At 57.8% G+C, this 21,844-nt stretch overlaps 1 protein-coding gene across 1 annotated transcript in view; it reads right to left on the bottom strand.

Annotated features, from left to right (window-relative positions):
• The window catches only part of HMCN2 (hemicentin 2), a 148,486-nt gene that overhangs the window by 72,347 nt on the left and 54,295 nt on the right, over positions 1-21,844 (bottom strand). Inside the window, exons 20-29 of the mRNA XM_032419010.1 lie at positions 20,426-20,538; positions 20,142-20,301; positions 18,514-18,679; positions 8,867-8,994; positions 6,901-7,155; positions 5,765-5,851; positions 1,959-2,153; positions 1,288-1,418; positions 825-972; positions 328-454 (exon numbers count right to left, since the gene is read on the bottom strand). Coding sequence (XP_032274901.1) covers positions 328-454; positions 825-972; positions 1,288-1,418; positions 1,959-2,153; positions 5,765-5,851; positions 6,901-7,155; positions 8,867-8,994; positions 18,514-18,679; positions 20,142-20,301; positions 20,426-20,538 — 1,510 coding nt within the window. The remainder of the gene's footprint in view (positions 1-327; positions 455-824; positions 973-1,287; positions 1,419-1,958; positions 2,154-5,764; positions 5,852-6,900; positions 7,156-8,866; positions 8,995-18,513; positions 18,680-20,141; positions 20,302-20,425; positions 20,539-21,844) is intronic.

Genomic DNA, 21,844 nt, shown 5'->3' with positions numbered 1-21,844 from the left:
TTGCCAGGGGCTGATGGGTATGGGGTCCCCTTTTGGGGCGATGAAATGTTCTGGTACTAGAGAGAGGTGACTGATGGTGTGCCCCGCTCTGGGGGTACTAAATACTACTGAAGTGCGCACTTCAGAATGACTGATTTTACATTTTGTGAATTTTACCTAAAAAAAAAAAAAAAAGTTTACAACAAAAAGCAAGACTGGTAAGTAATGAGAAAATCCTGCCGGGGGAGAGAGGGGCTTCCTCGCTGAGTTCGCCCTCCCCAAGGCCCCCCTCCACCCGGCCCCGGCCTGGGCGCCACCCCCATGCCAACCACTGGGAAGACCACTCACTGCCCGTCCTTGATCCATTCCACCTGGGGCGCGGGGACCCCCGAGGCCCGGCACTCCAGCTTCACCTCTGTACCAGCCAGGCCCAGCACCTCCTGGGCAGCCCCGGCTCCCAGCACGGAAGGAGGGACTGGGGGTGAGGGGCAGAGGGGTGAAAACTCCTCAGATCCTGCACAGGCAAAGGCCCTGCGGTGGGCCTTCGTCTGTGTGGGTCCCCAGCCCGGTGAGCCCTTCCCTCCCCATCCATCCTTCACTCGAAGCTCCCTGGCTGGGTCGGGAGCCCGCTCTGCACCTTTTCAGCAGCTTGCACGACTTTTGTAGCATGTAACACAATACTAATTACAGGGTTAATCATCTGACTGTCTAATGTCTGTCCTGAGAGCTCTGTGAGGACAGGGACGAGGTCTGTCGTGGGCCCCTCTGTGTCCCTGACTCCCAGCAGGCAAAGTCCCCCTCCTCCCCAGCCCCCACAAAAGGGTAGGGGCTCAGGCCTCCCTCACTGAGCACGAGGAGATCGAAGTCCCTCTGGGCAGTCCCGGCCTGGTTCTCTGCCCGGCAGGAGTAGAGGCCAGAATCGCCCTCCTGGATCCTGGGAAAGTGGAGGGCCCGGGGCTTGTCCAGGAGACAGTGATGGCCCGTCTCGGGGATCTGGGCAAGAGAGGCCAGAGGGAGCTGGTGAGAGGGGTCTGGCCACTCCCCAGCATCAGCAGTAAGAACCTGAGGCCCAGGGAGCTGGTCGGTGGCTTGGAACCTGGGGCTTCTGACTCCCAAAACAGTGCTATGCCCCCTCCACCATGCAGCCCCCGGCTTCCTTGTGGGAACGCAGTTCTCCACTGCCAAACGCATTCCCCCAAACCTCTGTCACATCTCCTTGCCACACCTGGCACATGCAGGAACCCACCCAGAAGGTCTATACTCTATCCAAATCCCACCCACGGCCCGGCCCCCCCAGAGGACACCCACCGGCTGCCCATCCTTGAACCACACGATCTTAGGGGCTGGAAAGCCATTCGCATCACACTCCAAAGTCAGGGACTGCCCGGCCATGCCTGACACATTGGCCCTGCGCCCATCCTCCCGGATGCTAGGGGGCACTTGGGAGGAAAGAGAAGCAGAGAAGCTGTCCCTCCCCGGAGAGCCAGGGCTACCCAGACCCCATCTGGGCTGCTCTTCCTGGCCTGGACAGCAGTCCCAACTCCTACCCTTCCCTAGATTCTGGGGTCCCAGGATGCCCACCCCAGTCCCTGATCTGGCCACCAGGAGCCATGTGGACCTGGGAATGCCGCAGAACCCGCCCTGGGACCCGCACACCCCCGTTGTCCCTGGGCACCGTGCCACTTTCTCTGACATTCAGCTTTGCAAGATGCCGGGGCCCCCAGATCCACCTGGTTCTACTTACACCTGTTGTCATGGTCACCTGGGAAGGACCCCTGAGTCGTAATCTCTGAAGGTGGGGCCTGGGTATATCTTTGTAACTTCCCAGGCAAGTCATTATATAGCAGGTCAGGGTGGCTCGCAGCCTGCCCCACCGTGAGCTCTCGGGCCCTGGGGACCTGGCGCCACCACACCCGGGCATCCTGGGGTGCCACTGGGAGGTGTGTACAAGCCATCCCCACCCTGGGGTCCCTGCTTACCATAGACCACCAGCTTGGCTCTCCTGGACGTGGAGCCTGCCTCATTGGTGGCCTGGCACTCATAGTCTCCGCTGTCAGTGGGAGAAACTGAGGCCAGAAACAGGGAGCCTTCATCCAGCACCTCCAGGCCCGGCCGGCCACGCAGGGGCTCTGAGGATGGGCCCTTCCGCCACGTGACCTGTGGCTTGGGCGTCCCTGGCAGGGCACATGGAGTCATCAGCACGAGCACTCTGTCCTCTTTCCCCTCTGCACCCACATTCCCCACCTTGTGCAAATGTCGCCGACGCTCCAGCGGTGATTCCAAGCACCTCCTCGCCCCCTAGGCTGACAGGAGCAGCTCCCTCCAAGCTGCAGGCGCCCACACGCCCACTGCCTCCCAGCCAGGGCTGCGGGGCCACCGGTCTCCCAGTGCCGAGGGTGACAGGCAAGGGGCCAGAGCCCTCTTCCCGGTTCCCTTCTCAAAGGGATCGTACTCCCGGCCCCGTTAGCTACCCTGCGCTCCTTTCTGCTGGTCCCCCCCAACTTTCTACCGCGCACAGGATGGCTTACTTAGATTTCTTCTGTCTACCGGCCTTCTCCCCCCGCAAGGGCCAGGGTCTCCGCTCTGATTCCCTGCTGCCCCCCCCAGCTGCAAGCCCAGGGCTCGGCACATAGGGGGCGCTAAATGAGAGAGCGAGCCTGCGGCGCTCAGCACCTGGTCTGTGCACGAAAGGGGAGGCTCGGGCTCAGCTGGGCTGCTGTTCCCTCCACCGGCAAGGGGCCTGGCACTGCTGCCCCCCCAGCCCCATCGTGACGCCACAATCGCCCTGAACTCCCTTCTTGGACACTACTCACGCCGGACTGCCCAAGGTCCATCTCTGCCACCAGGCTGTTGGCTCATGTGGCCCGGCGCACAGAGGATATGGAATACACGGCTGCCCCCCTGGGGCCGGGCACACGGGGGGTCCTCAGATTGGGGCTGCGGGGATGACCCGGCCTCCTGAGCGCCACACACGCCCGGTGGTCACAGCAGAGCTGGGGTCACACGCGTCCCCCCCACCCCCGCCCCGCTGACCTGCTGGACAACGTCAGGACAAAAGCCCTCCCCTGCCCCCCCTCCTTCCCCGGCGCCACATAGGACGGGGGCACTCCCCAAACTCCGAGGACAGCACCCTGACACCTCGGTCACCCCCCTCCCTCACGGCCAACGGTGGTCGAGGGGACCCACAGTGCGGGCAAATCCACGTGGGCGAACGCAACGCCTCTCTTTCTCTCTCTCGCCCCTTCATCCTCAGCCACGGGCAGGAAGGGGTGGGCGGGCCCGGGGCGTGGCAGGCAGGACGTGGCCCACCCCAGGCGTCCCAGGTGCCACGGCCTCCTGGAGGGTCCCCGGCCCACTCGCCCTGCGCTGAGCGCTCGCCTTCAGTTCTGGGACTCTGCCCGCCGCCGAGACGGCGAGGAGGGTCGTCGCCCACCCGCGCTGCGCGCTCACGCTCTGCGCCCGCCCGCGAGCCCGCCGGAGCCCCCACGGCCGGGGGCCTGCTCCCCACTGTGCGCCCGCACGTGCGAGCTCGCACGCAAACGGCAGGCCACACACACACACTATGCCCCCCAGACCACACGCACACGACAGATGCACATACATGGTACACACCAAATACACACTCCCGGACACACGTCCCACACACACACCACACGCACCACAACATACACACACAACACACACACACAAATACACACCCCCCAGACACACGTCCCACACACACACACAAATACACACCACCCAGACACATATCTCACACACGTACAACTACACACACCACAACATACATACACAACACACACACACAACACAATATACGTACACAACACACACAAATACACACAACATACATACACAACACATACAACAAACACAAATACACACAACACACACAAACACCATGCCACACACACACACACACCACACCAACACATACACATACATACACACCACACACACACCCCTCACATCCCACACACACGCCACGCCACACACATAAATGCCATGCCCCACACATACACTCTACCACATCCACACCGCCACATACAAGCTCCACACCACATGCACAGACACACACACCCACCACACACACTCCATAACACACAATGCCCCTCCTAGCTCCTCAGCTTTTCCAGGGAGGTCCACCCTACTCCCATCCTCCCACTATGCCAGGGACCAGGACTTCAGAGCTGCTGACCTGGAGGGACATTGAGTTGTGAACCCTGGGACTTTTTAAAAAAATGCAAAACATCTAACCCCTCGATGAGCTCTAACCACAGAACTGCCCTATAGCTCTGCCCAGGTTAGATCCCAGGGGACTCAGAACTATGGGTGAAAATCCCTCACCTCACCTCCCCACTCCTATCACAGGGGCCAAGAGAGGAGCAATGATGGGCCCCAAATCACCGGCAAGGCAGCGGCCAGGCTCCTGGCCTCCCCGTCCCACCCCACAAGGAACAGGTGGGTGGTGTCACCCACCGCAGGGACCAGGGCTCCCGCATTCCAGGCACTGGGCTCGGCACTTTCTCCTTAGGCCTCCGAGCCCAAGGTCACACGGCAGGTGAATGCCAGCGCCCCACATTGCCCACCAGGCAGCTACCTGCTTGAAAGGGAAAAGGCCAAGGGCAGCCCGGGGGGCAGGTGCAGTTTATCAGAGGGGGCTTGGGTTATGCTGATCCAGCTGAAGCCTGGCCCAGAGGACAGGCCCCTGACTGACCAGAGATGATGAGGGGCACCCAGGGCAGGCAGGCCACTGGCTGAGTGCCCCTTCCCACCTCCCAGGACTGCATAACGGCTGCCTGCTGTTACCACAGACAGGCACAAGGTGGCGCCCTGGCTGAGGGTGGGCGGTCGGCCCTCCAGGTGGGCGGGTGTCCCAAAGGAGCCCCAGAGGTTTCCCGATCTCCCACCCAGTGCCTGCCTCCTACCTGCCCCTCCCTCAGGCCTGTTCCAGGGACTTCCCTGGGCTCCTGGCAGGAGAAGGGCAGCGGAGACTAGAACCAGCTCCTTCCAGACTTTTTGTAAGCTGCCCCTGCTCCTCAGGCCAGACGCCCATCCAGCACATTTCCCTGGGCCTCTACAGTGTGCCGGGCACGGTGCTGGGACCCGAAATTCCTGCTGTCCCCCTGAGCCCTCCCAGCCGTCCTGCATGGAGGGTCTGGAATGACCCCACTGTGCAGATGAGAAAACGGAGGCTCGGGCAGAAGGTATGCACTGCCCCACGGTACCTGACCCTGAGGGGCCACAGCAGGGTTCAGCACTGGGCAGCTGACCACAGAGGTGGCTATCTTGGCCCCACACTGTGATGCTGCCCCCAAGGGGGCCCCCAAAGGGCTAGTCTGCCTAGGGCCACGTGAATCCATCCTCTGCTGGAAAGTCTGGGGTGGGCTTGAGGAGCGGCGGGGGTCTCTGAGCCCCAATCCCAGGACCCTCGGGCCGTCCCCACCCAGCTGTCACGTTCCCCGGAGGGGCTGGGGCTTAAGGGATACTCGGGACCTGCGTCCAACTGCACCACACATTGTGAGTCACCTCCTGGCTGTGTGACCTCTGACAACTTGCTTATTAAACCCCTCTGGGCCCAGACTGCCCCTAGGAAAAAAAAGTGAACGCTAATACCCACCCTACAAGGTTGTCGATAGGATAAAATGCCTGGCATGGCCTGGCTGAGAGTGAGGACCCCCTAACCCTCCATAACCCATGGGCCTAGCCCACAGGGTGTGACCCAGGGTGCTGACATGTAAGGGGTGCCCCTTCCCAGCCCAGCCCACCCTGGGCCCAGCATCACCTCTGGCCCGGCATGGCAGGCTCGCGTTCTCTCCCATCACTCTCTCCAGCAGGCCGCTGCTCTCATCGGCCTCCCAGTGCGGCGGCTCTGGGGAGAGATGGCGTGGCCGTGCTTATCCCCAGGGCCAGTGGAGAGGGCGTCCCATTCACAACCCAGCCGGGCATGAGGCCCTCAGCCTCGGGGCCACTGGTGCGGACCTGCCTCCCACCGGGTGACCGACGGAGAAGCCACCAGGGCCACACAAGACTCCAGGGGGCTTGGAAGGTGGAGCCTGGCATTGTCCTGCCCTGCATTCCCCTCAAGCTGCAGCTTCCCGGGTTTGTTTTCATTTCAAAAGAGTGCGGGGCGCCTGCGTGACTCAGTCCGTGGAGTGTCTGACTCTTGATCCCGGCGCAGGTTGGGATCTCAGGATTGTGGGATCGAACCCTACATCGGGCTTTGCACTCAGCACGGAGTCTGCTTGCCCCTCTCCCTCTGTTCCTCCCACCTCCCTCTCTTAAATAAATAACATCTCTCTTTATTTTTTACAAGATTTTATTTATGAGAGAGAGAGCGAGAGAGAGCATGCACGCACAAGCAGGGGGAGTGGCAGGCAGAGGGAGAAGCAGGCTCCCCACTGAGCAGGGAGCCCGCCCCACTGGGCTCGAGCCCAGGACCCTGAAATCAGGACCTAAGCCGAAGGCAGATGCTTCACCGACTGAGCCACCCAGGCGCCCCATAAATAAAATCTTTAAAACCAAGTTCCTAATAGTGCAAATGAGGCACCACTGATCCAGACCCCTCGGGGCACCAGGCACTTCACACACATTCTCTCACTGGCTCCTCATGTATTATTGGGCCCCTTTTCCAAGGGAGAAAACCGAGGGCCAGAGAATGAAAATAACTGGCCTACAGTTGTTCATCTGGAAAGTGGAAGAAGCCGAACCTCGGCCTGGGCACCTGCTCTTTGATCACGACCCCGTGGCACCTTCTGTCCACGCCAGAGGACAGGGTACCCATGGGGCTCCCTCACGCAGGACAGCCCCACGGCCTCAGGGGACCGGAGGCTGGGAGGTAGGGGTCACACATCCCAGAAGCCCAGGCTGCTGTCGGGGGAGGTGGGGAGCGGAGAGTTCCAGGGTTCGGGGGAGACTCACCCAGCACCCAGAGCTCCAGCTCCCAAGCATCCACACCAGCGCTGTTGAAGGCCTCACAGCGGTACAGGCCGGCATCGGAGGTTTGGATGGCGGAGAAGTGGACAGAGCCCTCAGGCCCCACACCCTGCAGGGCCACCCCGTCCTTGGACCAGTTCAGCCGAGGCTCTGGGCTGCCCTCGGCCACACAGTTCAGGTCCAGAATCTCTCCCACCAGCACCTTCAGGACACGCGGGCCCAGCTGCACCTGAGGGGGCACTGACAGGGCCCCGGGGAGGGGCATCAGGTCGTGGGGCCCCAGGTGGGGGTCGCAGAGCCCAGACCCCTCGAGAGGGCCTACCTGCCCTCCCTTCTGGATATCACCAACCAGCAGAAATCACCATGGGGGGTGGCCTAAGGCTGACCATTCCTCATTCTGTCAGGAAAGGACAGCAGGACACCCCATGTGGCCCCCCCCCCAAAGTGAACAGAATCTGGCCTTTCACCTGAACACACGTGCTCTCATCACAAAATCGCTCTTCCGTGCTCGGCTGCTTTCTCCCCACCGCCACCTCCCCCATCCCCCGAGCCCTTTCTGCCCCTCACCCTCCCGCCCCCACATCCTCCCACCCCTGGGCTGGGGAAATGTAGGTGTTCATTTCTACCACATTTACATCTCCTCCATCGCATTTGGTCTTTCCTACAGGCAGGTGATACCACGCCCATTTTGCAGATGAAGAAACTGAGGCTCAGAAGGATTATGTGATTGACCAGAGTCACCCACTCCCTCAGCTGATAGGAGCTGGAGCCTGCCTGGCTCTGTCGGACGCGGCCCCCCAGGGCCTCGATGTCCAGGAGCAGGAGGGTGTACATGCCCCGCCCGCCCCCACGCCAGCCGAAAACAATAGCAGCCTTCCCTGTGCCGAGCACCCCCTTCTGACAACCATGGGATGGGCATTACTGTGGCCCCCGCTTCACGGAGGAGGAAGCCAAGGTTCAGAGAGGCTAAGCGGCTGGCCAAGGTCACATAGCCAGTCCGTGGTAGAGGCAGGATTCAAATCCAGTCCTCCCAACAACTCTGAGGCCCTACTCGTCACCCAGCCCCCCCACTGCCACGTCTCTCAGACGCTCATGCAAACCCACAGCAAACCTTTGAGCCCCCTCCCTCTCTGAGCCTCAGCCCGTCCACCTGGGAAATGGGCTGCTAGCTTAGATCAGGGGGCGCTTTTTCCGTAAAGGGCAAGAGAGTAAATCTTTCAGGCTTCACAGGCCACATGGTCTGTCTCTCAGCTACTCAACTTGCCACCATGGCACAAAAGCAGCCAGAGACCACACGTAAATGAGCGTGTGAGGCCGTGCCCCAAGAAAGCTGGTTTTATGGACACTGAAATCTGAATCGCATGTAATTTTCACATGTCACAAAATATTATTTGGGTTTTTTTCCCCTAATCATTTAAAAATGTGGACACTGTTCTTCACTGGTGGGCCATATGAAAACAGGAAATGGGTCAGATGGGGTCCAAGGGCCAGAGTCGGCTGACCCCTGTCTTCAGTAATTCCCTGGGGCTTTTGGAGATGACAAGCTCCCTGCCTTTTTGGTGGAGTGACTCCACGGCTGGCTTCTGTGGATGGGACCTGGACACCCAGGGGAATGTCCACTCCTGGGGCCCCAGCCGAGCCAGGAACCAGAACCCCTTCCTGGGTCCCCCTCCCGACTTCTAAGCCTCTACCGCCCTAGGCTTCGCTGGGCTTTGCCCTCTGTTCTCAGGGCATCCCAACCAAGGGTACAGGAGAAAGGAGAAAGGGAATGAGGAGAGACAGGGCTGAAGGAAGGCAGGACGCGGAGGGGAGGGGAGAAAGCACTGGGGGGCCCCCATGAAGAGGGGACAGAGCCTAGCCTGCAGAGAGGAAAGGGCACGAAGAAGGCCTGAGAAAGACAGAGGGAAGGGCGGGGCCGTGGGCGAGACCCAGGCCACCAGCACAGGCCTACCTTGCACCCGGAGGACGTAGTACCGAGAGGCGGACCCGGCGGGGTTACTGGCTGTGCATCTATAGAGGCCACTGTCACCGACCTGGGCCTGGGCCAGACGCAGGGAGCCCGATGGGAGGAGGCGATGCCTGCGGAGCGAGGGCCACTGGTGAGACCACAACCAACCCCACCCCTGCTGGAAGGACCTCAAGACCCGACTCGAACCAACCGCCTCCTCCAGGAAGCCTGCCAGGACTGAGGCTGTGTCTACTACCCACCCACCCTTTGGTCCTCCCCCTGCCCCACCTCCACTTCCAGGCCAGGGCCAGGTCTCACCCCAACTGGTCTAAGACATAAAGAGCACTGGACTAGGAATTCACAGCTTGGGGTCAGGTCCATACTCTGAACTCTTCCTCGCTGGGTAAAACAGGTCCCTTCCCCTCTTGGGGCCTCCATTTCCTTATCTGCAAAATGGGCATACTAAGAAGGCCTATGTCTGGGGCTGGTGAGCGGATTCCATGTGGGCTCAGCCCAGGGCCTGGCACAGGGTCACCAGTAACCCCCCCTTCCTCTACTGCACGCCCTACCCTCAGGCAGGGGATGAGTCCCCCTTTGCTCGCCCGGCCCACGGCTTCCAGGGAGAAGCTACCAGCCCAAAAGCTTTCTGCGGCTAAGTGTCAGGGCCGGCCAGACTCAGAATCCGGTGCTGTTTGGTGCTCTGTTGCCTAGCATTGTGCTGGGCCCTCTGGAGGAAGCCATGGAGGCTGCCCATCATTGCCCTCCCCCATCTGGCCCACCTTGCTAAAGTCACCTGGCCCCCATCCCAAAGAGATCGGGGACCCCCGGCCAGACTCCTGCAGCTGGGCTGGACCCCAAGGGGCCCATGCAAACATGATGTCACCGGCCCGTATGTGTTGGCTCCGTGAAGCCCCTGTCCCCATAAATCGAGGAGGGCAGCTGCAACCACTGGCCCCAGCTGGCCCCAACTGCAAGCGGCCAGCACAGGGGTGGGGGACCCCAAAGAACAGCTCCCCAGCCTGTGCTCCCAGTATATAGCTAGGCTCTAGAGACCCACAGGTTTCCTCCTCTGCAACACGGAGGTGACAACAGTCCCCCTCTCCCAGGCAGCTGCGAGCAAAGTGCTGGGCATGCGCTGCTCAAACAGGTCAACGTCGCCGGCAGTGGACTCTCTAGGCAACCTCAGGCTACTACTTTGGCCCTACTGGGCCTCTGTCTCCCCATCTGTAAGATGGGGTAATAATCCCCCAGATCAGCAGCCCCCTCCTACAGAGCATCCAGCAGGCACTTGGAGCAAGTTCTCTGAGGCCAGCTCTAAGTGACATGCTGGGTGGTAGCCTCAGAGCCCAGGCACTGGGTTGGACCACCGGGGTCCAACCTTGTTTGGCCACATGCTTGCTGTGGGAGGTTGATCTAGACATTTAACTTCTCTGTGCCTCCGCTGTCTCGTTCCGGAAACTAGAGACAACAGTAGCACTTATCCCTCATAGGGTCATCGAAAGAACAGAATGGCCTAATGCACAGCACGGTGCCCAGAACACAAAAGTACTCAGCAAAGGACAGCTGTTACCATGGTGACGACAGTGCATGCGCAAACAATATGCGATACAGTTCTGCATTGTTTAAAACATATAACTGGCTTGACGTGTATGTGTGTAGGTCTGATTCATTCATTTTTCACTGCTGTATAGTATTCCCTTGCATGATCACAGCGCAATTCATGAGCTTGTTCCTTTTTGGTGGACATTTAAATATTTAGATTTTTTTCTTCCCTCCTTTCCTCCCTCCCTTCTCTCTCTCTGTCTCTTTCTTCCACCACCAGAGCTCTGTACACACAGCTCTGTGTCCTGCAGGCATGGGAGCAGGACTCCTGGGCCAGGGCTCACATGCCGTCAGCTCTCATCGGCACGGACCGCCTCCCGATGCCTTGTAGGGCCCAGCTTCTCATCAGGATCTCCTGGCTTCATGTGAAACATGCAGATTCCCAGCCCCACCCTGAGACTCTGATGGGGGGGTGGGGCAGGAATGGGGGTTTTACCAAGACTCTAGGTGGCTGCGACATAGGTGGTCAAGGGACCACCGCCCAGGGACATGAGGAAATACCCCTACCCTGGGGAGCAGCATGGCTGAGCACACAGGAGCAAGGCTTTGAAAGCAAGTGGCCCTGCGTGAACCACCTGTCTGCTTCTTTCAGGCTGACCTGGGGTCAAGGACTCCGTCTCCCTAAGACTCAGTGTTCTCATCTGGAGTCACAGGAGCTGGTGAGCATGAAGGGACATGCAGCCTATGTGCCTGGGGCGTAGTGAGCGCTCAGTCAACAGCCCTGCTGTTAGCGTGACCATGACTCACAGCGTCTGCGTTCTCGTTGCCTGTCTTCAGTCAGCTGGGCTGCCCTGAGCTGGCCGCTTAATCTTTCAAAAGGGAGGAAAAACACCACCTAGATCCCGATTCGTCCCAGTGACAGGGGAATGCTTCTCCCACATGGCATCACTTCTCTGGCTTGGTTTATCTTATCTACAGTCTTTTTTTTTATTATTATTAAATAATGTTGACATCCACCAAACAAGGACCAAATCATTTTGAGACTGGAGCATACACTCGGTCACACTGGGAGTAGGGACACGGTTCCCTCCCTCCCAGGGCCTCGCTGCAAACCTCGGCTGGCAAAATGGGGACAGCGTGGCTCAGGGGAAAGAGGTCTAGGGTAGGGACCGGAGTTCAGGATCCGAGGGCTGGTCCTACTGCAGACATGCTGAGCAACCTCAGGCAGTCGGGCGATGTCTCTGAACCCTGATTTCTTCATATCTGAAGAGGCAGCTCTGGATTCCTTTATTCAGAAGTTGCCTTCTAGTTCTGAGAACTTTAGAGACCACAGAGCCCCTTCCTCTCTCTCTCTCCCTCAACAAGACCTTTAAAGGACAGGAAGTAGGAGCTTCTGGAAAAAGATAATAAAAGAAATTTCCCCAAGTGGAAAATTCCCCACAATGAAGGTAGGCAGTTTGTCTTTCTTAGGACCAGCCCCAGGTCATTTCCCAGAAAGGGAACACTGCTTGCTTTATCACAAAGGAAAAATGGAATGCAGGGAAAATCCATCTTACAGATGGACAAGCTGAGGCCTAGCAGAGGCCAAAGGACACAGTGCCTGCCCCATGCAGCCTGAGTCTGCTGTCACTGACAAAATGACCATATCACTGCCTTGCTTTAAAGCCCTCTGTGGCTGCCCACTGCTTGCTTCCCCAAACCCAAGCACAGTGTCCTGGCTTGTGTGGTCCTTCACGGACTAGTCCCCCACCCCACCCCAGCTGGACGACCGTTCTTTCTAGAGGGACCAGGTTCATCTCACCTCCACCCCTTTGCACATGCTGTTCTTTCTACCTGAGGCATTCCCCCACCTCCTGCTCCCCTGGATTACACCTGCTCAACCTTCAATACTTAGACATCACCTCCTCCAGGAAGGCCTCCAGCCTTTGATGCCTCAAAGCTGGTAGGTACAGCCCATGGATTCCCACAGCTGCCTGTCCTTTTCACCCCCTGCCCCAGCCTTCCCCCTCCCCGGCTTGTGACCCAGCTCTCCTTCCCCTTTCTCAGAGGCTCCACAGGTCTGGCAGCTGCAGCCCAGGGGTGGGGGCCGGGGAGAGGTGGGAGAAAGTGGGGAGAACACCACCACTATGTGTGTGCGGCGTGATCAGCAGCAGCCCCTCCGTCATGGCGTGAGCAGCCAGATGGCTCCCTGAAGCACCCAGATGAGAACAGGGGAATTTCCTGTTTACGACATGCGCTGGGCCCGAGTCGTCACTGTTGACTGTAGCTACAAGGTTCATATAGACACGTGGATCGGGGGTCGGATCTGAGAGGGGCCCACCTACCCTGCCTAGTCCCTCTGGTTCTTGGAGCTCCAAGGGGGGGACCTACCTGCCCAGAGAGACCAAAGAGCACCTGATAGAAAGTGCTCAGAATCAAGCCCAGAGCTGGGCTACACCGTCAGCCTCATTCCCAGCACACACCTGGGTGGCAGCCTCCCTCGGGGTCACCTGTCCAGCTCCCTCTCATCCTCTGTGGCTCAGGGAAGCCACCCCTACTGCCCCGGGCGATGCCCTGCATCTGGTTACAAGATCCCGGAACCATTATGACATTCATCACTCTTGTGGTCACCTGTTGATATTGATGCTTCCGTAAGTGGAGGGGCCAAGGTCCGGCCCTGTCCCCAGCCCTTAACGCAGGCCGGGGCCCACAGTAGGTGCTCAATAAACATGCGATGGCAAATCCCAGCTGTCCACGCACGCACACTCCCTTCCCCACCTTCACTCACACTGTGTTCCCCCAACACGGTCTCAAGGGCACTCTCCTGCCCTCCAGACCCCCTTCAAGTCAGCACATGCCCCAGCTTCTCCACGAGGCCCTCCGTGATGCGTGCCCTGCTCTGAGCTGCATGGAGCCCAGTTCAGCTAGCTGCTCATTCATTCCCTCACTCGACAAAGAGCCGCGGGGTTCCGGGTGGGCCAGCCGCTGCAGGGGTAGAGAAAATGCTCCCGTCCTCGGGCTGCTCAGAGTCCACGTGGCCTAGGGTCTATACCCAGTCCCTCTGGCCGTGTCCCCTTTTGCTCATCCTGCTGCCCCCGTTTCTAAAGGGCCCTTTGCCGCCCTTCCAAGCTCACTGCATGAGTGCGGAGCCTTCAGGAGGAGGATCGGTGGCTGTCCAATGAACAGCATTCCTCACGGTCACCCGCCGGAGGCCGGTCCTCACCCACTTATGCCCGCCACGTGCCCAGGTGGGTCCCGTGTCTGCTGGGACTGGGGGTGGGGGCTCCAGGCCGCCCGCACCCTCACCCACCGATGGCCGCTCTGACCCTCATCTCCTTGCTGGGGCCATACCACAGAATCTTGTAAGGAAGCCCCAGATGGAAAAACCAGTCTGGAGAATTTAGGAAGAGGGGCCTGACACCCACAAAAGGGCCAAACACGACCTGGGTGAGAGCGGGAGGATGTGCCATCCCCATGAGTCCGAGGAAGAGCCAGCGAGTCCCACACGGAGGGCTGTCAACGACTGGGCCCCTCCTGTGAGCCACGCACATCTCAGCACCTACTGCGCACACTCTCACTCGAAACTCCCAACGGCCGGGCCTGCGAGGGAGACAGAGCCTGCCAGGAGCACCCTCTTCTGCAGAGGACAAAACGGAGACAAAACAGAGAGATGAGGCCACCCAGCTGGTCAGGGCAGAGCACGGACTTGAGCTTTGGATGCTGCGACCATGCTCCCAACCACCGGGGCGCTCCAAGTGTTTGGTTCTAAAGTTCATTGCACTGTCCAGAAAGAGAGCTGCTGGCCTTAGGCTAATGAGACCCCACCTCAGAGCTGCTAGGCAGAAGCAGCGCGAGCTGTGAGCATCCACCAAGGTGAAGACCCCACAGGGGGGCCCTGGGCAGTCACTTTTCTCCGGGACGCCCAGAACCCAGCTGCAGCCCCGACTCTCCACTCGGGGCTATCCTCGGGAAGCTCCCTCCACTCACTGTCCCCTCCCCGCCAGCTTCCCCCCACCCCCGGATGCATCTGGATTGGCCCTGTGTGGGACCCTGGCCCGCTGCCCCCGGGGGGCTGGAGCCCGAGCCAGGAGCACTCACAGCTGTCCCAGCCACACCTCGGAGCCACAAACAAACACTGTTGCCTGGAAACCCCATCTCGCCCCAGCATCCCAGGGCTGAACCATGGGATCGGAGCCACTAAGAGTTCTCTGGCCACCATCGTCTGCCCAACCCTTTCATTTCTCAGACGGGAAGACTGAGGCCCAGAGAGGGGACAGGTCTCGCTCAAGTTCGCTCAGTGAATTGGGGACCAGGCTGGGATGGGACCCCAGGTCTTTCACAGCCCGGTGTCTCTCCGGGAGCCTTTGCTGTGGCCCGGGCCTGGGCACACGGGCTTGCTCGTCAATCCCGCTGAGAGCGGGTCCGAGAATCACGACTCTGTTTTTCACAGGCAGCAGCTGCATGGGGTAGGAAGCACCCGACGACCATTCCCACCCCCAGACTCAGTTGTTTGCTTTTGGGATGATACCCCAAGGAAATGACCCAGAAGATAAGGAGAAGCATTTGTGGGAAGATGTTCCAACAGCCCGCTGATCACCACTGAGAACTGGCAATAGAACACATGCCCCAAACAGAGGAGCAGCTTAGCAACCATGAGAGCCGAGCGCCCTGGAATGTTATTTTGCCCTTTAAATGAACAGCAAGTGACACGGGCCAGGATGAATCAAGAAAATGGGGAAATGGGGAAAAAAATACCAGTGATGAAGGGCAGAAAAGAAGGTACACTAAGCTGGATCCTATCAAAGCATCTGCGTGCACAGATGGGAAGGGGTGCGGACGCAGGTGGATGGTTTCGAGTGTTAATGATACTCAAGCTCCTAGAGTTGTCTTTCCTTTAGGACTCAATGACTCAGACAGAGGAGCCCAGAATATTCTCTAGACCCTCCAGAGAGAGCAGGGGCCTGCCTGACCTTGGCCCAGAAGCCTGATGGGTACGTGTCAACATGTTCTCACGTCTGCGTGCAGGTCCCATGCGTCCGTGTTCGTGTCTGCACGCTTGTCTGTGTCTGTGCGTGTGTGTGCGTGTCTGTGTGTCTGTGCTGGTTTGTTTGCATGTGTCCATGTCTGTTCATGTCTGTGTGTGTGTGTGTATGTGCATGTTAGGACCCAGCCCCGGGAGTGGGAAGGTCAGGATCCCAGTTTCCCCACCCCGTGAGCTTCTGTTTCCCTTCTGTGCACCGGGCATGGTGTTGCTCATCCCAGCTGCCTCCAGGAGGGTTGGCAGGTGATGAGGGAGGAATGGGAATGCGGGAGGCCTCAGGGACTCACCCACATCGTGCTTCTCAACCTAACTGCACCACAGAGTTGCCAGGGAACTCTCAAGAAGCACCAGCCCTGGACCTCTGCTGGCGACCCTAACCGCAGCCAAGGCTGAGAGCCCCCCCCCACCCCCCCCCCCACCGCCAATGTCACCCAGGGTCAGGAAAGACAGGCCCCAGGCAAGCAGGGAGCAGACACTGGCCTTTCACCCCTGAGGACAGAGGAAGGGGCCGCGGCAGATGAGGCGCTGGATCCCGGAGGCCCATGAACACCTACGACTCGGGAGACTACGTCCGCAAGCTTCCAGAATGGCCACTTGGATGGAAGCTGAGCCTTGGGACCCCCTCCCCCCCCCGGAGAAGGACGAGAGGAAGGGCAGTAAGAAGGAGCAGACCGACAGCAGTTCCATCCCGCCCAGCACGGCCACGCTCTGCTCGGTGCGTATTTCCAGGAGGGCTTTTAAATCCTCATTTTCTGGCTGAATGGTGGTATGACTAAGGGCACGTGTGTCTGTGACAAAGCAGAGCTCCGTTCTGTGCAGGGAAGCTGTGAGCGCCGCGGTGAAGCCCAGAGAACCGCGGGGACCCGGAGCCTGCGAACCAAGTTCAAATGCAATCAAAGTCGGTGAGGTTACTCAGCACGGCCAGCGGCGGAAACACCCCAAAGGCCCCTCAGCAGGGGGATGGATAGACAGAAGGTGGTCTTTCCACGCAAAGGAGTATTATTCAGCCACAAAATGGAAAGAAGTCCTGACCCACACCACGACATGGATGAACCTCCCAAACATTATGTTGAATGAAAGGAAGCAGACACAAAAAGCCACATGTTATATATAGGATTCCATTTCTACAAAACATCCAGAAGAGAGAAGTCCAAAACCAGAAAGCAGAGGAGGGGTTGCCAGGGGCTGGAGTGGGGGAGGGGCAGGCATGGTGTGGGGTTTGCAGGGGCGGGGGGCTGCTGAAAATTGCTGGAAATGTCCTAAAAGTAGTTGTGGTGTTGGTTGCACAACTCTGAATATCCCGAAACCCAGAACTGTCCCACATGTGGATGGTATCTCACTAAAGCTTGTATATTTAAAAAAGCAGGTAAGAATAAAATGAGATAACAGATGTGATCATTTTTTTTAAAGCCAGAAATGATGCCTTAGTTTGTGAATAGCAGCAGCAAAAACGGTGATATCAGAGGGAGCAGTTTTCCCGCACTTGACCGTGTACTAAGTAAGCATCGTGCATCCCTCGCTGGACCGCGTGAGCATTATTTAAACAAGGCCCACTTTACAGGTGGAGAAACAGGCCAGGAGGAGCCGGTGGCCACCTGAGGCCCCACGACTAACATGACACCAGCTGGGATCCGGGGTCGGGTACGATGAACTCCAGGCCTGAGCTCCATACCCAGCCCCGCCCCCGCCCAGGCCTATTTTCCTCCTCATTTAGATAAACTCCCAGAATCTCGTAAATCTCAAGAGAAAGCTGTAAGCCAGCAAGAAATGGAGAGGGCAAGGGAGAAAGAACAGAACTGAGGATTGCAAAAGCAGCTCCCACAAATTTATGGCTCCCGGTTGATCTATTAACACATCACAATAAGGAGGAGTGAACAAATGGGTATTATGGCTCTTCATTTCAGTAACAGGCCATAAATAAACAAAGCACCCGGCCAGCCCACCACAGGCACTAGCACCAGGCTTTCTGGGGAGAGATGGGGGCTCCCATGGTCTCCCAGCCCCGAGACATGCAGTTGCACGAGATACCACCAGGGCACGGGGGTGGAGGCGCTCCAGACCCAGCCCAGGCCCAGGACCCCAGCCTCATTCAGGGGTGCAGCCTTCGAGGTTTGGAAGCGCTCACCAAACAGATGTTCTGAGATGCACAGACGCACGTGTGGGCGTTAGGGGGGGTGAGGGCTTGAGACCTCCTGGGTCTGGAACTTCTCGAAGACCTTGCCAGGACTGATGTCACTGGCCAAAGCTTCCCCCCACCACTGCCCCCACTCCCGCCAACGTGGGCCCAAAAGTCAAGGGCCCCAGGAGTTTCGAGGCCTTCTTGTCTGGAACCACCGTCTCCCACAGCCCTGCCTGAGCGCGGGGGAGGGCGGGTAGAGCCTCCCTCTCTAGCCTCCCTCTCTGATGGCTGGAGAGCAGCTGAGTCAGAAAGCCCAGCCGCCAGACACCTGGGCTGCGGAGCAGGCGAGGACACAGAACGTGACATAGTCAGGACGCCGTCCCAACTGTGCTGTGCCTCTTTTCTAGCTGGGTGACCATGAGCAGCTCATCGCAGCTCAATGAGCCTTAGCCGGTCCGGACGGAAGGGCTGCCGTGCAGATGAATGGAGTTTCTGCCTACAGAACCCAGCACCAGTGCACGAAGCTCGGGCACACGTGACTTCAGAGGGGTCTCTCTCTCTCTTGGAGGGGTCTCTGCTCTCTTAGAGGTCCCCTGAGAGGCTTCAAGGGGCCCATGGACCAAAGTGCTATGTGTGGGGGCGCCTGGGTGGCTCAGGTGGTTAAGCATCTGCCTTCAGCTCAGTTCATGATCTCAGGGTCCTGGGATCGAGCCCCGTGTTGTGCTCCCTGCTCAGTGGGGAGCCTGCTTGTCCCTCTGCCCCTCCCCTCACTTGTGCTCTCTCTCAAATAAATAAATAAAATCTTAAAAAAAACAAAAGAAGTGCTATGTGTGAAGTTGAATACGCATCCCCCTGGGAGTGTCCACAGGGTCCCACACACTGGCTGGGCCACTGGCCACCTTGAGGCCAGTTTCCTCAAACCCCAAGCTCTGCCTATGTCCAGGCCCAGGGGCACACGGTCAGGGTTACCTGTCGGTGAGGGATGGCACAGGGTGGAAGTCCTTGGTCCAGGTGACCAATGGGGGTGGGGAGCCCTGGGCCTCGCAGTCCAGGGTCACCTCGTCACCAGCCTTGGCCATGACTCTCAGAGGCTCGCCTGCATCACGTGAACCATTCACACGGATCCTGGGCTCAGCTGTTGGTAGAAGCACGCAGCGACTATGAGTCAGACAGGAAGTCACTGCACGGGGGCAAAGGGGACCAGGATGGCTCCCCTAGGAATCAGAGAGGATACTGCCACCCTGGAATGTGCAGAAGCGGGTGGGGTGGGCTGGGCTCGGCTATCAGGGGAGAGTGCAGGTTTGGGGGTGGCCTCAGATCCAATGGTTCCCCCCAGTCCTCCACCATCACCCTCCCTCTGGAAGCTCAGCTGGTTCTGATGACCCTGACATGGTCCCTCCTGCTTCAATATCTGCTACCCGCTAGCTTGTTGGAATGTTCCCCGGGGACATTCCAGCAAGTTCTGTCCTCATCTTCTCCGTCTCCCTTCTCCCCCAGGATCATCCCAGTTATTCTGAGGATATCAACCACCAGATGAAGCACAATGTCCCTCTGGCTTTCTCAAACCCTGATTGGGGGTTTATAACAATCCATGCGTGTCACCTCTTTCTCATATCAAGCTCAAGGCTCCTAATGACAGAGATTACCCTGCACGCCTCCTTCCTTATGCCCCACCCCCACATTCCTAGCCAGGTGCTCCTACACGGACGGCAGGGGTAGGTGTCTAAGCAACAATAATTCAGCTAGCCAGCTGGGGACATCAAGACCCATGTAGCCCTCATGCATTCCCTTGCACATTAGAGAGAAAATCTCCCCTTTAAGAAAGAAAAATTTTTTTGCAATGTGAAAATATTGGTTATACAAGTTTATATAGAAAAACTTGGCTGTGCATTTGCTCATTCATTCCAGGCCATTCCTGAGTACCCAGCTCTGTGTAAATGCTGGGATGCAGCAGCAAAGGAGACAGATCCTGCCCCTGTCCTCGCAGCATTAGGGCCCACAGGGAACACTGGTACCAAACAGCTCAATACACGATTAGCTATTTAATCATAGTTGTGAATGGTGTTACGAAGGGGACAGTCTCGAGAGTACACAGCAAAGTGACTTGACTCAGTCTGAGGAGTCAGAGAGCCTACATCTGACCAATGGGAGAAGTCAGTTGGGCCAAGAGCGGGTAGGAAATTCCAAGCAGAAGGAACTGCACGTTCCAAGGCCCTGAGGAAGGATGCACCATTTAAGAAATCAAAAGGAGGCCAGAGGGTCTGGGGCACAGAGAATCAGGGAGAGAGGTGGGCAAGGGGGCTGCCAAGGTGGGAGGGGTCCAGTGTAGGGCCTGTGGTCTTCCAAGGCTTATTAAAGTGATGGCCGCCCATCATCTGCTTACAAAGGGCTGAGTTGGAACCCCTTTCAGAGTATGCACACACTACTGAGGACAGTGGCTGGGGGAGGACAGCTTTGGTCTGTGTGCCTTTCAGATGGGAAGAATTTAGAGGCAGGGTTGGCAGGGTACGGGGAAGATGCAGGGAAGGTCCGATTGTCCATGCCCCTGACTCCATGGCTGCCAAGTCCCTCTCCCGGGAAGGGATGGTGTCACTCACTGTTGACAGAAAGCCTCATCTCCTGGCTTGAGAAGCCCACAGCGTTGGTGGCCGTGCAGACATAGGCCCCGGCATCCTGGGGAGATGGCCGGGCGATGATCAGGGTGCCATCTTTGCTCACACTGTAGTGGGGACCCCTGGAGGTCAGGACATTGGTTTCCTACGGTAGAGTCACGGGTGACATCAGCAAAGCCCACAGCCCATGATGATTTGCATCATCCCCCTCCCCATGATGCACTGGGCCCACCTCTCTGGTTACCCTCATGCTAACAGGCTCCTCCTACCTTGGTCCAAGTGATAGTGGGGGTGGGGACCCCTGAGGCCACACAGGGGAGAGAGGCTGGAACCCCTTCATTGGTGACATGGTGGGTGGCAGTGGGCTGGATCCGAGGTGGCACTTTCAAAAACAAACCAATTTTAAAAACCAAGCTTCAGAGCAGCATTATTCACGGTAGCCAAAAGGTGGAAATAACCCAAGTATCCGCCAATGGGTTTATGGATAAACAAAATGTGGTGTGAACATGTAAAATATTATTCAGCTTTAAAAAGGAATAAAAGCCTGATAAGTACTATAACAAGAATGCACCTTGAACACAGTATGCTAAGTGAAATCGGCCACACACAGGACAAATACTACATGATCCCACTCACATGAAATCCCTAGAATAGGAAAATTCAGAGACAGGAGGGAGAATGGTGGTTGCCAGGGGCTGGGGGAGGAGAAATGGGGACCTAGTGTTCAATGGGGACAGAGCTTCATTTTGGGAGGATGAGAAAGTTCTGGAGCTGGGCACCTGGGTGGCTCAGCTGTTAAGCGTCTGCCTTCGGCTCAGGTCATGATCCCAGGGTCCTGGGATCGAGCCCCACATCGGGCTCCCTGCTCTGCGGGGAGCCTGCTTCTCCCTCTCCACTCCCCCTGCTTGTGTTCCCTCTCTCACTGTCTCTCTCTCTCTCTGTGTCAGATAAATAAAGAAAAATCTTAAAAGAAAAGAAAGTTCTGGAGCTGGATGGTGGTGGTTGTATAGCAGTGTGAATGTGCTTCATGCCACTGAACCGTAGGCTTTAAAATGGTTAAAATGGTAAGTTTTATGTTATGTATATTTGACCACAATTTAAAAAAAAAACCACAAACTATTTCAACGAAAGAATACAAGTGGCATAGAAGTATCGACAGCCACACTTCTATAGATTCATGCCCCGGACGGAGGGCAGCCTGCACCTGGAAACCAGCTGTGCCATTTCTTTGCTCTGGGACTTTGATTAAACCACTTAATCTTTTGTACCCGTATTCCTTCATCAGCAAAAAAGCTCCTTAACCCCGATTCCCTGCCTACTCTCCAGGGATGGACAGATGAGAAATGGCAGCAAAGAGTGTTCACAGAACACAGTGAACTTGAAAACAAGTGCCAAATCCATTCTGGGCACCATCCAGATTTGCGGGGGAGGAGAAACCGGGTGTGGACCCATCGGGAGAAGCCAAGGTCTCTGCCAGTAAGGGAGGAAAATGCCCTCTGGATTCTCTCAGGTGGCCAAAGCCCGCCAGTCATTACTACTGCTGAATGGAAATGAAGTGAGCCAAGAGCCAGGGCCGGCCCTGCAAAGGAGGCTGTCCTGCATGGGGTGAGAGGTAGCCTTTGCTGATCCTGAGATCCTGCTGAGTGACATGCCTCTCTGAGCTGTCATTTCAGAACCGGGAGTCTTTT

Source organism: Phoca vitulina, unplaced genomic scaffold, assembly GCF_004348235.1.
Source record: "Phoca vitulina isolate PV1807 unplaced genomic scaffold, GSC_HSeal_1.0 scaffold21, whole genome shotgun sequence".
NCBI classification, from domain to species: domain Eukaryota; kingdom Metazoa; phylum Chordata; class Mammalia; order Carnivora; family Phocidae; genus Phoca; species Phoca vitulina.
This window is presented reverse-complemented; position numbering and strand designations above follow the sequence as displayed.